The sequence below is a fragment of the Boleophthalmus pectinirostris genome, unplaced genomic scaffold (assembly GCF_026225935.1).
Source record: "Boleophthalmus pectinirostris isolate CB_2022bp ecotype Guang Dong unplaced genomic scaffold, ASM2622593v1 HiC_scaffold_19, whole genome shotgun sequence".
NCBI lineage: Eukaryota > Metazoa > Chordata > Actinopteri > Gobiiformes > Gobiidae > Boleophthalmus > Boleophthalmus pectinirostris.
In genome coordinates this window covers 12,577,782-12,596,642 of record NW_026571140.1, presented here as the reverse complement: position 1 = coordinate 12,596,642, position 18,861 = coordinate 12,577,782, and the positions used below count along the sequence as shown (strand labels likewise).

General features: G+C 36.9%; 1 protein-coding gene across 2 annotated transcripts in view; it reads right to left on the bottom strand.

Annotated features, from left to right (window-relative positions):
- Nucleotides 1-18,861, bottom strand: part of dpy19l3 (dpy-19 like C-mannosyltransferase 3) — a 78,089-nt gene that overhangs the window by 47,861 nt on the left and 11,367 nt on the right. For both annotated transcript variants that reach the window (XM_055154959.1, XM_055154960.1), the window contains exons 4-12: nt 15,573-15,663; nt 12,942-13,063; nt 9,453-9,598; nt 7,180-7,303; nt 6,867-7,001; nt 5,579-5,710; nt 4,951-5,052; nt 3,584-3,657; nt 647-805 (exon numbers count right to left, since the gene is read on the bottom strand). In XM_055154959.1, coding sequence (XP_055010934.1) covers nt 647-805; nt 3,584-3,657; nt 4,951-5,052; nt 5,579-5,710; nt 6,867-7,001; nt 7,180-7,303; nt 9,453-9,598; nt 12,942-13,063; nt 15,573-15,663 — 1,085 coding nt within the window. The remainder of the gene's footprint in view (nt 1-646; nt 806-3,583; nt 3,658-4,950; nt 5,053-5,578; nt 5,711-6,866; nt 7,002-7,179; nt 7,304-9,452; nt 9,599-12,941; nt 13,064-15,572; nt 15,664-18,861) is intronic.

Sequence of the window (18,861 nt, the reverse complement as noted above, 5' to 3'; positions counted from 1 at the left end):
TAGGCTACTAATAATGTTTGGTTTTTTTTGTTGCTACCACTGCAATTAGATTTGTGATTTGGTTAAAATCAAGATTCAGTTCAGAGTGCACATTCTCAACTTTTAACTTCAACAATTTGAGCAAAAACTGAAATATGAACTGTCAAAGTAATACACAATCCCAAGCACTGCAATACATTGATATCAAAATCATACATAATTTTAACACAGGGTAATAAGGCCTGTGTGTTATTGTGCTATTAGTAAAAAAAAAAATCTAGCCTTTCTGAGTTGCACAGTTCCAATTGAAATAGATAGGTTATTAATTGGATGTTGCATGCTAAATAGGTTATTAATTGGATGTTGTTTCATTTCATAGTCCAAGAGGCTACTCAATGAATGCTGCCATACAGTTATTTCAGACTTTCCAAACAGCTTCAATGGCACTGAAACATATTGCCCACTAATACATATTGCACACAGTTGAGTATTGTCCACTGAACTGCACTGTCATTAGAATGTACTGGCCCACTGAAGCGTTTTGCCCACTGTAAAGTACTGGCCAGTGAAACGTATAGCAATACAAAAACTATAGTATTACTCACTGAAATGTATTGCCCATGCACATTGAAACATATTGTCCACTAAAATGTATCGCTCCCCATACCTGAGGTTCTGAACTGCAGTCACTGTGAAGACCCCTACAAGCAGCAGTAGTGTAAGTACATAGGGGTAGAGCAGCAGGGTCCCAGCCAGGCGGTCCAAAGTGTCCAAGGGCAGAACTCCAAACGCCTCTTCACACAGGTACAGGCCCGCGTCAAAATCTCTACAAAGGGAAAGGATAGTTACAAAAATATGGTACAGAAATGCCCATGTATATAATGAGGTATTGAAAGACTTTAGAGTTAGTGTTTTCCGCTATAATCAGGTTTTAGTGGAATACGTCAAACATTAACACAGCATGTATAAAATGTCAAGTTATATTTTTACGGAATAAACTAGATACTACCAAAAATTAAGATACTATATGTAGGATTTTTCTTAAACAATTTTCATGCATTTTCTAGTAGAAGAGGTTCCTCACATTGTGTTGACAGATCCTTTCCTACTACTAAAACCACTCTACAATAACCTCAATAAGGCCTCTCTGATACGGCAGCTAATGGCCTCCCATCCCTAGTCTCATTGTAATTCTACTGCTGTTCCTAAACCAGCAGGGGTGCATATTAAAGCTATCACCTATAAAATGTGTAGTTCATAGAACAGGCATTTTACATTGCATGGAAGTAATTTCAAATGTACACTGCCATTACAATATTATCACAAAAATCAACATTTTTATAGCATTTTCACATGGAGAAACGGAAGAAAAATAGGATGCGGAGGCAGAGATGGGACAGAAACAGAAGGATGCTTTGATAATGTGTGTCAACAAACAATAAAGTACATTTTGACAAGCCTGAAAGAGTTTAGGAGCAGAATTTCTGAGGATGAGCTGTAGCGCGTGCGATAAACAGCTGAAGGCAGACATAATTGAAGTGAGAAGTGAAATATCACAAAACACAATAAAAGAAAAATCAACAACGGGGGAAAAATACAGGATTACATTCATACCACACACCATACTACTATACAACAACTCACCCGTAGATGTAAAATTACCATTCCTGTACTGTTCCTTTCTACCTCCCTACCTATGGTGTATGTAGCCTAGATATTAGGGCTGCAACAAGTTAATTGATTAATCATTAGGGAAATAGTTGTGTAAAACCTCTGCTCTCAGCTCAAGAAAGAAATTACATTTAAATGACACAGGAAATACAGACATTTTGTGTTCTTTCGTCTGTAAATATGGTCCACTAGGATATTCTGAAATGGCTTTTCATCTGTTTTGTCTGGGTACAATTTAGGAAAGTCTCACATTCACCAGCCTTTTGTGATTTAAACAACTCATTGATTCATCAAAAGAATTACTGTTAGTTGCAACCTTACTAGATAGACAGGTACAAGCACATTTTAGCACACTCCTGAAGCGGTGCTAAAATATTGTCTGAATATTGAGATATTCATTTTTGTCAGCCCACCCCGGCAAGAGCCGAACAGAGTAAAAGACGTGCATTAGCCGTCTCCTTCTGAATAATTGAAAACTGGGTTGTGTGGCTTGTGTTATCTGCCACCTCAGAGCAGCTATCCAGTGGCTGAGGAGTTCTGTACTATAGTGGCACTATCTGATGGATGGGAGGTCCTCTGGCGTTACCCCTGCATCTATTATTCACACAGACTCACACTCCAGGTGATGTAACACACTCTGTGCTTAAGTGAATAATACAGCCACAGATAAGGTGGAGATGTGTGTGTGTGCATGTGTGTGACAGAAAACAACACAGCATAAAAGAACAGTGGTGGGCAGTAACTAGTTACAAAGGGATTGCAGTAATCAGATTACCATTTTAGTAAGGCAGTAACTACTAATGTAACTACTATTACTATTAGTACTATTAACTACTACTAAAATTTTGTCCATTAATTTTATTAATGAAACAATAAAAAAGATAAACAGGTAGCATGGATGTCATATTCTGGTGTCAGATGCAGAATCAGCAATGGACCAAAAACAATTCAATATCCAATCCAATCAAATTACTTTTGAAATATAGTAATCAGAGTAGTAATAGATTACTTTGCAAAACTACTGACTACAAATGTAATCTAACCAGCACTACAGGAAGTAGTGAGATAATATTTTGCAGTCTTTTTACCTAAATCCCAGTCAGTGACATTCACTGTCTAGAATCTGATGATGTCCTGATTTTAGATGGACAGAAGGGGTCTGTATAACTCTATGGGAGATCCACTATTTTTGAAAGAAACATCCAAATTTATGATCAACAACTGGTGAACCTAATCATTAGCGTGTCATATTAATCTTATGGTTAAAAGTCCTTTCAACCGACAACACGCGTCTTTGGGGTGGAATAATTGCACCATTTCCTGAAGCTATTAAGAAAACAATAATTTAAGTTTTGTTTACTTCTGCTGACAGAGAGGACATTGAACTTTGAGCCAGTTCCTGTTTTTTTATAGAATTCTCTGTATTAGAATGTTGAGATGCCACAAAAACACAGCCTACAGTTACTATTACATTTAACATTTCGGGATCTAAAGATTATTTGGTTTACTGATAATCCTGATTGCATAAATCAGAGAATATATTCATAATATGGGGAGGAGTGTTTAAGTCTAATGTGAAAATAAGTAAATGTAAATAAATAAACAAAAAAGCACAATCACAGCCCATTCAAAGTCTTGGTATAGTAAAATGATCATTAGTGTAATAGGAAAAACTGAAATATATGATCTCATTGTTTACAATTAGCCTGAAATTACTCTAATACACTAACATGCGCCTCCAATTAATACATTACTTGTAACTGTATTGCCCACATTTATGTACACTTCACTTTCTATTGCTTTCGACTGCTTGCATTATTTACAGCCTCTGTTGTTGACAAAGAAAACAAACTTGGACTACGATCACTGCATTTCAATGTGCTGTCACCACATTTACAGCTTCATTAGTGTTAATTAGAGCTGTCAATCATACCTGGTCACTCCAAGGCCAAACTTTGACTTGATGAATTTAAAGATATGCTCATCGGACTTGAGTTGTAGGGCTTTCTGTAACACACAAACATTTATGTTAAAGAACACCATTTTCAACATTTTCTTTATTTCAACATAAAATACATCATGAAAAACGCGGAAACAGGATTAAAGGTTGTATGGAGGATTTTTTTTGTTTCAAGTTGTCAATGATAGCATTATAGAGATGCAGTAGCCTTGTAATTATGATGACCAAAAAAAAGAGAATAAAAATTCATCAACTCTGGATGTGGTGGGGCTAAACATTTGCCAATAGATAACGACACTGCCTCGTTTTCTGTGAGCTGACAGGCTGTCAATCAAACTCCCTACGTTTCTAGCGTAACTGACTTGCCTGCGCGTCGCCGGTACGTGGTTTACGTACGACTGTCACGCAGTCCACAGACGCAAGCCGCAGAGACGCTGTTTATTCCACCAATGCAACAGTTCTTAGCGGCTTTTTTTGACCTATATCTTCCTCGCAGTTAGCACAAAGTTTGTTGCAATGGCGACAAGAATCCAGGAGCAGTTAGCCGCAAAAGAAAGTCCATTTTTGAGATTGCTGAAAGAAGAAGACAAGGGGAAAAGCAGCGAAGCCAAACTAAGGTGATTCTTGAAGATTCATTCCAGCGATGGCGCGACTGAAGCAGACGCAGGGTCTAAAGACTGACGCACTGGTCGCCAAATTACTCCTGGACAGGTCACTTCTGCTTATTATGAAAACGTACTTTATTTCCAAGAGCTAGACAAATGTTTTTCAGGACACGAAAGCGATATCCTATGTCTGAAAACGTAATTTTCAAGGCAAAGAAAGAGTCCGCTTGCTGCTGCGTGTTGTAGCTAGTTCATTCGCACTGAATCTCCGCGCAACCTTCTCTGCTCCCCTTTCCTGCTCCTGTCCCCGCTGCCCGATCCGCTCTTCCCCCTGCTCCTCACTTCTCCGGGCACGGAATCTCCGCGCACCGCTCCCCTCTCCTCTCTCCTCTCTCCCTGCTCCCTGCTCCGCTCTTCTCCCTGCTCCTCACTTCTCGTCCGCGAACGAAATGTCCGCGCACCCGCTCCCCCCGCTCCTCACTTCTCCACCTTGCCTAACCAACACTGTAGTTAGTTGTTTACAAGTCATGTGCAGCGCACCGGCTGTAAACAAACCTGTTTCTGGCGTAAAGTGAGGAGGCGGGAGAAGGCGTTTCTACGTAGGGAGCTGGGGTAGGGGAGGGGGGTGGTTTCACGCATGCGCAACATTTGAAAAAGGACAAACAGTCGCTGGATTTCTCGTTCCTTGGAAAATCCTCTATACAACCTTTAAGGGAGAAAAAATAGAGGAAGTACCTTGGCTAGATAGTTGATGGTGAAGGTGAGGAGGAGGACCATGGCAGTGTGAAGAAGCAGCTTGCCCAAACGAACTAGAAAGCTTCCCGTTTTCAAACCAGACTGGAAACACAAAATAGAAATGCCCATTATTAAATTAGAGAGACATATTACAGTTATCCAAAAAAATAATAATAAAAAAATACAAAACTAAAGGAAATCATCTAAAATTGGATCATCTAAAATGTGGACAGAGGTTTTTCATGTGCTATGTTCCGCTTACAGATCCTTCTGGAGTCAAACAGAATGTAGAAGGGACTGGCTGGTCAGGCAAGTGTTAAACAATGGAACAAAACACAACTCAAGGTATGTTTATGATGAAGAAGCAACATTATAACATAGATGAGGAAATAGCGTAATAATAAATACATAAGTTAATGCAGAAAATTGTTAAATTTGTTACTCCAAAGTCTGAACTCCAAACCACAGGCTTTTCTGACAAAGGATAGCCTATGGACTTCTTCAAGTGTATGAGCGAAGATTAAAAATAACTGGAATCACAATTTGGATCCTATTTACAGTAAAACATGCTATAAATAACACAAAACAAGCCATTTACATAACAGAGAACGCTGCTTCATAACGATACCTGGCAGTGTCGGACGAAAAGTGCAGCAACAATGAAACTCAGAACCAGTGATCCAAGAAGCATGGAGTTACAGAACTGAAGAAGCCACACACTCAGAAGACCGCTCACTTGGACGAGATACAAAGTAGTCACCTGTAAAAGTATTCAAATAAAAACAATAAATACTAAATTCATAGTCACTAGTTCAATGTTTAAGAGCAGGGGTCTCCAACCTGTAGTTGTAGCACCCCCTTCCTAGTAGCTTGCCAAGAGATTTCGGAATTATATATATTGTAATGAATAAATGAAATTTGATCAATTAAATACTTATTACCATTGTACATGTATTATTTTAATGCTTAACTTTATGCATTAATAAATGGATAATGGTTTATGTTTATGTAACGGTCAATGACTTATAAGGATTTTCAACAGGCAAATTTTAAAATATAAAAAACTTTCAAATATTTAAAATGTCAGGTATGTATAAATCTATGTTTAACATTTATATGAAGCATTTTTAGTGTTTTTGTATGTACATGAATTGGCTAGGAGCTTAAAAAATGTCATGTGGTGCGACCGAGAATAATAGTAAGTAAGTAAGTCTTTATTTATATAGCGCTTTCACAGACATTTTCTGTCCCCAAAGACGCTTTACAGAGCATTATTCATTCAGCATTCATTCATACAGCATTATTCATTCACTCTATACCCTGGTGAAGCCACCGTGCCGCCAATCCAATAATCTTAAAATTCTTTTATTTTCTAAAACATGGTTGGGGAATTAATCAAAGTTTTGAGTAATATGAAATGTAAGAAAGCAGAAATTTTATGTGGGACTACAAAACACTTCAGAAAATATGCCAAAAAAGAAAACATAAAATTGATTAGATTTAGAGTAATTTTAAAGAAGTTAAAAAATCTGCAGTTAAAGGCGGACAGTTGCACCACATGACATTTTAACACTTTAAGTAGCAAAAAACACTCATAATAACTAATGATTTCTGAAAAAAACTGATTTAGTTCCATGGAGGTCAGAGGCATTACAGATATGTGGTGAATTATCATGAAATTTGAACATTTTTAACTGAAGAAATTGCAATTGGACAGAAAATTTAGGTGTCATGTCATTGACCCATAGGCATCTAACTGTACCTCATTTAAGGCTCGCCGTGGCACTTAAACATACTGTACCTCATTTCTTGTGACCGCTGTAACTACTAGCTCTGGCAGTTTGGTTTTGTAATGGTAACTCACTGGAGGAAAAAGGTTGGAGACCCCTGTTTTAGAGACTAAAAAGGTACCAGACCTGTTTCGTTGAAAGGAAGTCTGTACAATCCAGAGTGTAAATGATGAGAGCTTGAACAAGTAGAATGAACTGATTGAATTGCCATGTCAAGCAGAAACAAAAGGTGGTTACGTACATAAGCCACACCATCACTTTCTGTAAAGGAAAAAAAAACACACATTATAAAATTTTATGACCTCTGAGTGGTCCCATAACTCCGGTGTAATAAAGTTGAGACTATAGTAATTGCCTGGATTGGACAACTGAGGATAATCAAGACAACGGTATAGAGTTTTGATTAAATATTTTCTAGTTTGTGGTGAAATGTGTGTACCTGTTGTAGGATAGAAAGCTGAGGCCTGAGATAACACGTGATAGTGGCGACTTGAAGAGCGAAAAAGGGCAGAGACCAGTTCTCTCGGAGGGAGATGGTGAATTCCACACGAGTGGTATCTATCCTGAAAAGAAAGTTTTGTTAGTATTTGCTGCTGAAAAATTAAAGTTGTGCGATGAGACTATAAAGATAAATCTCAGTTTGTTTTATTCGATTTGATTTTCCCTTATTAAAAACATTAAAATGCCATTATTAGTTTAACCAGTGCCACAAAACAAAACAAAGGTAGTTACATTTTTCACGTAAAAATATTAACCCAAGCACATCACTGACTATAATAAATGTCTAAAACGCAATCTTAATAAAAATTTAGAAGGACTACGAGCCTATTTCAGTAAGTTATATACTCTGCTTGCACAATATCTTGAGAATTGTGAATGTAACTATGGTTCTATGAGCACTGAATGTTCACTTTGCACAAGCACCTTTTTTTTTTTTTTTTTTTTTTGCACATTGCATTTTGGGCATACATAATAAACAACTGAAAACCACATATTCTCTAGATTCATCTCTCCGTTCAATGATTAAAAAGTCATCATGTACAGTAGTTGTATTCAAGCCTGTTAATTTATTTAGATTTGAGTTAAAATATGGATATTGGTGCATATATAACCTGCAACAGAAGTTAATTTTATCACCTTCTAAAATTGTAGTTGTTGCCAAAAAGCCTGCTGAAAATCCAAAGAAACACCACAGCACTGAGGCAGAAATCTTTACATTTTTTATTTTTTGAGAACTTTCATGGACACAACCCACTTCGATTCTTTTCCATTCAGTGTATTTTGGAAAGCCAACAAGACTCGTGCTGTGCTAAATATTTGTCTGTGTGCAGCTTCTAGTGAATAAGAAATGCCAACAGTGCGTACAATAATGTCCAATGGTCTTATTTATAATCTATACATCATACTCTCTGCGAGTCAAAAAGTTGTAAAAAGGTAGCGACCTTTCATCGCTATGCTTCAAAAGGTCTTGCACAGAAACCTAGCCTCTGTATTGATCTAAAAGGACAGCACAGAAAGCACCAGCATGCTTTGTGAACTTATACTAACATTTGGCCTCGCTCTAATAGGAGGCCATACCATACAGTTCACATCTCAAACCAAAATCTTGTACAACAACAGTGGAAAGGTTAGGTCATTGAAAAGTCTGTAACAAAAAAGTCTGGACTTCCTTTTCTTCCTTTTCATGTTTAAAGAAAATTGCATTTGAGGATTAGGGCTGTAGGCCTTTAGTCATTAAGTCACGTAATCGATCACTGGCAGCGACAGTGAAACTTTTATTAGTCCACAAATACATTTTACTAGAATTACAATGATTTATATAAACAACAGCAGAAAGGAGTTTTGGAAGTAAATCATAAGCTTAATCTATCTTTATACTTCTGAAGACATAGTTGTTATTACGAGCAATCAGATGAATCAGAAGATATGGAAATTTGATCTCATGATTATATCACAATAATGATTAAAGTTGCTGATAGCTTAAAAATGTAATGTTATGTTATGAATAAGTTCCATATTTAAACAGCTGTTGCTGTATTTACTTCGAAATAAGTGAAACAACAATGATGTAGTAACGATCATCATGGCCAAGTAACTTTTTTCTGTAAATTCTGGTGATAAAATGGCGATTATCTTATTGGCGATTATGCCCTGAAAGGTCTTTCTTACTGTAGTTTCAAAGATTTAAAAAAATGATTGTGGATTGAAAAATACAATATGTATTACAATAAATCCTGCAAACAAGTTGTATTTCGATTCTATTAATGAATAAATGTGAAAGTAAGCCAATAAAATGCTGTAGCATTACTTAAAGATCCTATATTATGTAAATTACAAACTTCTTGTGAAGGTGTATGAACTTTAAAAACACAGTAGAGCACTTCCTCTATTACCACATGACATCACAAAATGGAACAGAACTGTTTTCGGTTATATTTCTGTAAATATGCAGGGTTTGTGTGTTAAAGAACGACCTTTTGCTGTTTACACACAACAGAAATCGAGATACAAACCCCAAAACATAAACCTGTATCAGTGTAGAGAACTCTTTTTAAAATGGCAGAGCAGAGACTTGAGCTGGAGTGCAAAGCTGAGTGAGATGAGGCTTGACAGCAGACGAGCTCCTGCCCGTGTCTGTGTGTATGTGTCTGTGTGTATGTCTCTTTCTGCCTGTCTCCTGGCTCTATAAATACACACACAGCTATTGCCCACCTGTTGAGGATGTACCAGACCCCGGTGAGTGCGCCAGCCATCCACGACCCTGAGAGGAGCCACGCTGTGAGGTACAGAGCCATGACGTACACAGCCTGCAGCGAGAAGACTGTGTAGATGTAGAAGTACACCGGTTCCAGGTATGACTGTAACATAGAGTAAATATAGACACGTAGAGTTTGCTATTATGACAATGCTCAGAGATTAGTTGGGACTTGTACTGAAAGGTATAACTTTTCTGGTGGAGGGTCTGTGAAATGCTTTTCTGCATGGAGATGTTACTGCTCTGTCTGGAATGTTTCACAGTATGGTATTAAACATTTCTATCATCATGAAGGCCAAACCAGACCAAGTTACAGGTCAGATCTGTGGAGAGCCAACCCTGCTTACAGTCAGAATGCATGCTTTTCTAAATATTTTTCAGCTATAAAATGACTTGTAACTGAATAAATGTAAAGTAGAGCTATTTAATGTCATACTGTGGAACATTCCTGGCAGATCAATGACATATCCATAGAAACAGGCAGGTGACAGACCCTCCACCAGAAAAGTTACACAATGCACCTTTAAGTCAATTGTTCATAACGAAATGATATGAGCAATAAATACATACATTATAAGGATGCAAGATTAATGCAAGTTTTATCAAAACTGTTTATTTTTCTCTACACAAGAAATAGTTAAAATAATTTAAATATAGATGCTGTGAATGTTTTTTGTTTTTTTTTTAAATGGGAATGACTACATGGTAAAGAAAAGCTATTAAAAGAAGCTATTACTGTTCTGTATAAATCTGGAATCAAAATATGAGGACAGTAAAGGAAACGGGAGTTCACTGAATACGACTAGTAAATTCATTAGGGGTGTAACGATATCCATGTCTCACGATACAGTATCGTAACGGTATGAAACTCACGATATAGTATTTATTGAGATATTTTGTGGAGGCTAACAAAACTGTTAATATGCTGCTACTTTTTCCTCTTAAAATGCCTTGACAAGACTTAATCCAAAGAACTAAGACTTAAGTGCTTAGAAGTGTTATGTCTTCATGTAGTCTGCACTGAAATGGAGCAAAGGATTGTGACCTATGTAGTTTCCTCTGTCTGTTTTTTAGCTATTGCTGCACCATAACTCTTCATTTAAGCAAAGAGACTTGTAATTCGATATATTGCAATGGTCCACGATATTATTGTGAGAACTTTGATGATACAATATCACGATATTTTGGTTATTGTTACATCCTTAAAATTCATGTATCTTACTGTATTTTTGTTATAGTATTTTTCAATGTGGTATGAAAATTCGTCTTGAGTATTGAGCTTTTTCTTTAGTATTAAAATCAAGGAATCATGAATGAAACCTGCTTAATTTACACCTCTACAAACATGTTCTAATTGTACATGACTTTTGTGGTATGTTCCTTATTTTGTTCTTTATATTGTATAAGTAGTTTTTGTCCACTGTGTGCTATCTACATCCAATTATAAAGCTTTTTTTTTTTTTTTTTTTTTTTTTTTTAAATCAGATAATAAGGAAGTGCGGATTTGTATGCTAGTTGTTGCTAGCTTTACCGTCACAGCAAAACCCGGCTCAGAGAGTTGCGAAATACGCTTACGAACTCATCACAGGGAATAATTAGGACATACAGAATGCATAAGGTGTAGGGGTGTAACGATATCCAAGACTCATGATACGATATCGTCACAGTATGAACTTCACGGTACGATATTTATTGCGATATCGTGGGAAAGCTCATGATATGGTGGGGAGGCTCACGATTAGGGATATAACAATATCCAAATCTCTCGTAAAATATTTTTACAATATACATCTCACAGTACAATATTTATTGAGATATTTTGTGGAGGCTAACCAAACTGTTAATATGCTGCTACTTTTTCCTCTTAAAATGCCTTGACAAGATTTAATCCAAAGAAATAAGACTTAAAAATGCTTAGAACTGTTATTTTTTCATGTAGTCTGCACTGAAATGGAGCAAAGGCTCATGGATTATGTAGTTCTCCTTGTCTTTTTTTTTAGCTATTGCTGCACCATAACTCTTAATTTAAGCAAAGAGATTTGTACTTCAATATATTGTGTGATGGTCCATGATATTATTGTCAGAACTTTGACGATACGATATCAAGATATTTCGGTTATTGTTACATCCCTAATAAGGTGAGTAAGGAATAACTTACAATAACACTGCAAACCATTAAAAAAAAACACTAGTTTTGTTTTTCACATTTTTAAAAACAGTAAAAATCAGGTACAGCGCTTTTAAATTGTGCATTGTGAACTGAACCTTGATTTTAAAACCTACATCTCAAATCTAACCACAGTCACAATACGTAACTTCCCAATTAGATATACTTCCCAGCCCATTCAGCCCTAGTTCATTACACCTGCTAAATGAAAATGCAGCGACAGCCTCTGAGTCTGCTCCTAGTCGCACTCTGGCATTTTACAGCTTTGTCTGATATTTTACTTCCTGACATTTTTGTCGCTCAGCTGGATCGCAGACAGATCCAAGGAACTGTTTCTCAGCTAATTGATGTGCCGATAAAGGAACCTTTCACCGTTCATTGTGACATGTGTGAGTGTGCCTGCTACTGTCATCTGGAGACTGAGAAGTGAAATGCCACCAGAACTCCTACGCTTTTAAGATCAAGTAAAAATAAAGTAGACTTTCTTTTCTCCGCAGGGAAATGTGGTCTGTGCATTTGACCCATTCTTCAAAGCCAGCAGGGCAACTTGTCAGGTAGAGAAGGGCTTTATTCACTTGTCTTTGTCTCGTTAAATGCCTCTCCACAGACCTCACCCGTAATTTGGCCCGGCGGAGTCACCTGCCTGGCTTAGAAATGTGAAAATCAGTTCACTGGTCTGTTCCAAAGTTATTTCTTACTTTACCCTACGCATTCCGGGCATCCTAATTATTCACTGCAATAAGTCAGTAAGTGCTTTTTGTAACCCTCTGAGATGAGGCCATCTTGTCATGAGAACAACTAGCATGTTAACGCACAATTCCTGATTACCAGACAATAAAATGCTTACTAATTGGATGCAGGCAGTACACAGTTGACTTATTTTAATCTCAAGAGCTGCTTATACAAAATATCTGTACTGGGGTAAGACCACTTTTGCTCAAATACTAAAAAATTGCAGTTGCATAGTGCTCCTTTAAAGTATCATATTGCCGTCTTCCCCATTATGTAATTGTTATATTATGTAAGCGACGCCAGGGAGGCTGGTGGACTACCATGACAGCAACAAATGGAGATCAATAAAAATAAACTAAATATCTGAAAATCAAACCTGTCACCTTCTTGCTATGAGTCAGAAACGCTAACTATTCCCTTTTGCTATTATAAGACCATAACAAATTACCTTACTCTAGCAAAATAAATGAACACGGTTTAGATAATTTAAGCAGCGCTACGAAATATATCCTAATTTTTACTGAACAAATTGGCAGTCATTTGTTACCTGTATGGGCAGCAGTCTGTAGAGCACGCTCAGAAAGACTTCTTGGTAGATATTCATTCGCTGGAGGAGATTAATGGTCCTCTTGGATTCTGTCAAGTTGTCATGGATCAACTCCGAGAGCCCTTAGAAAGAAAATAGACACGCACTTTAAAATGCCATAGTTTCTTCACAGTGCTATGGATTGATAACAGTTATTATTGGCTTTGTGACAAGCTGTGAAGAATGGACGTGAACCTTTCCTGGAAGTGCAGACCATTAGGGGATAATCGCCGGTTTCAAAATGTATGGTAAGTCATCACTGCATCCTTGGAGCAGTTTCCTGACTTAAAATGTAATATTTAATGTAGCTTTTTATGATTTTATTATGGTAAAGGTTACTTCATACACATGTGGTTGGCTCAGAAATGCAACTTGTCAGTAAGGTTCCCTCAAGCTAATGCAAGAGCTGTCAGTTAAGTGTGGAATGTTTTTTATTTATTTATTTTTCTTTTCTACATTATAGATTATTAATTTCAATTTGTGTCACATCTACAAAAAAAACTGATGTTTGCAGTAAATCAGGTTTTCCACAGCATCCAACTGGTGATTAGCTAACATGTTCAATTTAAACTAATTAATATGAAGAAAGTTCTTCACACATCATTTTCTACTGACACGTGGGAAATTAAAAGTGGAGAAACTTTTGCGGTGTTACTTTGAAATGGTGTGATTTCCTTGATTGATGTGATTCTCCGCTTTGTAAGGAAGACTCAGGAGTTATTATACTTAATTGGGGTTAACACCCAAAAGGAAGCAATCTTGCATCAAAAGTTTCCCAGTACTTCTAGTATACTGCAGAACATCTGCCATGTTGTTTATTATAGAGGTCTGAAGAGTAAAAGAGCTTAAAAGAGCTGAATCCTCCTGACTGAAAGCAACACAACACTACTTTATTGAATGGTAGAATGTGACCTGTGGTCATTACAGTTTTACACCAGTCCACTGGCAGTTTGTGCAGAAATCCCTCTGACATCAACAAATAACATGTAATTTAGACAAGCTTTGGTCCTTGTTTACATTACGGTTGAATCCATAAAGTATTTGAATTACCTCTCCACACGACACATCTGCTGACCAGAAGTTAAGTTAAAAACTGAAAAAAAATTGAAAAACTAGGAAAAACTAGGCAGGACTGTAATCATGCTAACTACTTTAGTGAAACTGGTATTCTAACCTGTCATATGTACTTTAATAGCATAGTTTCTGAATAAATGTTTTGCAAAATTGATTCATAAACTATGCCATATTTTTGTTTGTGTACTCTTTTTAACGGGTGGTATCACTTGATGTTCTGCAGTATGGTTTTAAAGCAAACTTGTGATGAACAAATTACTGACCGTTAACATTGTCCACTCCAGACAAGACATCTTCCTTGCAACTTAACCTTTAAAAGCACTGACAAAGCAAGACAAAATGGGACCTACAATACATTCTCCGGACAGCCATAGTGGAGCCTTATACCCCCATTGCACTGAGACAAATGTTGACATCAGAAGGAGCAGAGGAGTTCTGGCTCATGTGGCCATGTGTCACCTTGATCATCGCCGCGTTCTTGATCCATGAAATGAGACCATAAAACCAGCGATGTTTCTTCTCACCGAATATATTACAGCCATACAGCAAACTCTTAAACTCCACTTATTGATTTATTTGCTTTTCCTTAGCCTCTCTCTATGACCTCTACAACACTGTGTCATATTTCCACCTTTGCGGCTATGTGTTGCCATATTCTTCAAATTCATCATTTTTGCACCGCTTCACACATTGCACATGGTGTGTGCTGTTGTTTCCTCGTTATTTATTCGAAGTAAAAACAGAAGTAAGGGTAATTTGGTCCAGACAGTGAGGTCAGACAGTCCACGCTTTGATTAGTTCACAGCTCAATTATTTGCATTGGCTGGAAAAGGAGCTTGCAAACAACCAAGGGCTTAGCAGGCAAAGGCCAGCTAAATAATTAGAGTAATTTCACTCACAACAAACTAAGCGTCAGCAGCAGTTATTTCAGTTAGCTGCAGCTGCACAGGAAACAAAAGGGTACAGAGAGCATTTTCCAGTACTGCTGATAAAAGTGCATCAAGTTATTTCTCAAAACAAAATTTACTCAATTGGAACCGAACCAAGCCCAAAACAAGGCAAAAGCTCTGAATAATGAACTTCAATTTTTTTGTTTATTGCAATATGAAGATAAGGTATACAACTGTGAATTTGTGATACTGACCATTTTTCCATTTATTCATTTTTAAATTGTAATAACTTCCACAAGGGCAAATGAAGGAAGAATGTTTTTACTTAAATTGTGGATTACTTAAGAGACATGGAATTTTAAAAGAATATTTCTGTTTTACTCCTTTAAAGCTGCACTTTTTAGCTGTTTTTTTTTCAGGGAGGGACTGTCATCTGCTTGTCTCCATGGAAGATGGAAGTGTTTTGCCTTGAATATTCCACTGTATGGCTTTAACCTCATCTGTTTGCATGAATTTAAATGTGTTTGTATTGGTAAAAATACTTAGAAAATCATGCATTCTTCCTGTAGTCCATCTTTAATGTCTGAGTGGAGGATAAGGAAATCAAAACTTATCTGATTACACCCACCTCCACTTATCGATGGTGCCTGTAACATTTGCTTGTAGTAGGAATAATAAAGTCCACACTCGGTCCGGAATGAGATCTCCCGCTCCACCTCCTGGAAAAAACAAAACAAAACACATACACAGTCAAATGTAATATCTCTTCTGGTAGCTTATTATAAAAACAAATGAGCTGGCAGGACATGACAGAGAGCAGCGGGATAACGTCTGCACGGCTAATACATTGATAATCCTACACTCAAATATGACAGGTGCATAGTGCAGCTCTTCCTCGCAGATTAGAGAAACAGAAAGTAAACAAGAATGGGATGCCATCTTGTATTGCATTTATATAGATTTCCCTCCACAGCTGTCTTTGTATTAGAATGATTCGTGTTACAGCAGTCACACATGTAAAGAAAGATTCAAAAGATTTTCGATTTAAAAAAGCAGCGTCTTACCGAGTGCCCGTAATAGAGCGTATGATTCCGTGAACATGCTGAGATCAAATACAGCTTTTATTTATGCTGATTTATTCTTAATTACGAAAACATTGAACATGATGGAGGAGTTGTTTATTTTATCATTTGTTGCTTTGGTTCTCAATCTTATAATCCAATCATTAAGCAGAATGAGCCTCGCATGTGTCTCTCATTTGCCTATGACTAAAACTGCTGGAAATAAATCAAAAATATCTCTCAATTCTTATTACCTAAACTCCAGGATCTGCAGTGTTAGTGCAGCCTTTGCAGCTCTAGATGTTCTAAAATAGATCTTAGGAATGCCATTTAATAAAGGATTAGGATTCAAGGTAAGGGTTATTTATAATATTTAACTTTTTTTCTCCATGGACACGAGCAAGAGACGGCACTGGGCCAAGTTACAGGTTAGATCTGTGGAGAGGAGAGCCAACTTGTAACTGAATAAATGGAATTGCTGGGTTTCAGATGACATCACAGCATTTCATAGGCCAATATTATTTAATACAGATGGGGAGCGGCTAAAATAAATACTGCTCAACTGCAGATTTTTGTTGTAACATAGCATGGTCTTTGGTCTGGTCAATAGTCATGGGAACGTCCCCCTCCTCCCTCCGGACGCCCTCTTCTCTTGGGCGACACACGGGTAACTGCTGTGCCCGGGAGAGAGGGGGATGTTCTCGCCAGCCTTTAGTCAGCTGCGTCACGTACTGTGATGTATTGAGTTAGAAAATCATGAATGTAGCAAGGCCAAATGTCGGGGCTTGTTTGTCATTTTACCGATCTTCGCAAAGCAGCACACATTTTTTCAGTATGTAATATCAATAAAATCCTTGTTTGCTTGCACAAGTTTAATATTAAATCATATTTTAAATATTTTTTTCTTGTTCCCCATGATCAATAGCATCTGGAACTGTTGATTTGGGAAGAAATATTAATTATTTCCTTACCTGCTTGCCATGAACATAATTTGTAAGCAGTGCAACACAAGAAACTCAGAAAGCTACAGAATTTGTTCAAAAATCTGAATCAGAAATCAGAATCACTTTTAGGAAGGTCTTAACTATGTATTTCATAGAAATATGTATGATAAAATCCTGAAATAGTTACCTGCGAAGAATTTTCTGAGACAAGTGATAGCACTGCCTAACTTGCCATCTGACCACATAGGACTTTTTGTCTTTATCATCTAGAGCCACTGCCCAAGTTCTTCAGATGAACTGAGGAGAGTACTAGCAATTAATACAAAATATATCATGAAAAAAATTGTGTTTGTTTTAATTTATATGTATATAGATTAACCAACTTAGTTTCATAAAGGGTAGAATTCAGAGGGACTTTCTAGCTTGTGGACCTTCAAGCCTCAGGGACTTTCCAGCTGATTTCTTAGTTAAAATGATCAGAAATATATAAAAGATATTTGGGAATTTACATTTCCGATATTTCATGGCAAAACACAATATAATTTATAGGAAAAATGTCTCTTGACCCCATCTGGAAGTTTAACATCATCACATTCTGGAATCTGGAAACCACCAATATAGATATGCTTAATTCGATGCCATGGAACATTTCAGGTAAAGTAATAACATCACCATTGGGGATATGCAGACGGCAGACTTTCCGCCGGAAAAGTTACACGGTGCTTCTCCACGCTTCATTACGGCTAGCTGTAGATTTATAAACTGATGCCATTTATTTTGTAGATGTTTGATCCCTCACCGCTACGAACTGGCCAAGATATATTCAAAATGAAACAAAACCCGAGAAACAAGCTGTTCCACACATTCAAATACAATTTCCCCTCGTGGTGCCTTGTAAATGTCACGCTGTCAGCAGGTTTAGTTCTGGTGCTTGCGGTAAAATAAACAACAGAAAATTGAAACATGCATTTACAAGTACAGCTGTGACTGAGCCCTGGTCTAATTACTCTTACAGATGTTCCAAGCTGCTTCATGTCAGCCCAGTGCTCTACCAGAGTTAATTGTGGTGGGAAGAACAATGGAAGACGAACTGTTGAAAGGCATGGTGGGTGTCGGAGAAGGTGGACAGAAAAATGTATTTGCGGAATGAGATTGTCTATTATATTGAAAACTAAATGGTAAAAATGTGTGGATTAGGAGTGAATGATTTTGGGAAATTTCTTCTTGCAATTTTCCTGGCAAGAGCTGGGATTAAATTTGTGATTTATGTTTTAAGAGCAGCGTTCTGTTCACATTTTAAAATATCAGAGAGAAGACAGAAATATGAATCCGAAACTAATAAGACTCATCTATTTCAGAGCAAGTTCATAGAGGTCTAAACTTTTTCTTTTTTACATCGTTTTTGTGGCCTTTTTCATAGTGCATTTAAACATAACTGCAAAACTGAAAAGCAAACATTGTAATTAAAATGTAATCTACTTCAAAAAATATAAAGTGTTGGACGCTTATGTCGAAAATAAGATGGAAAGTCCCTCTGGCTGGAAGATTCCTCTGAATTGTACCCTTTAGGAAAGTTAATCTATATACATTTAAATTTTAAAAAGATAAAAATCTTTTTTATATATAGTATATACATACATGCAAGTTACAATATATCTCAACACATTTGTTCATGTTGAGAATCAGCAAGTCTTCTGATTTGGGAATGATGAGCACCCTGCTTTTATCCATTGTTGCATGACATGACACCCGACATGAGTTGATTATATTCATGGCAAGCAAGTACGGAAATAATTTAAACATCTTCCCAAATCAAGCAGTTACAGATGTTATAGGACATGGGGAAAAAAAAAGAGAAAATGATTTAAAATACAATTTCAGAGTAAACATCTGCGAGCAAATCAGGATTATG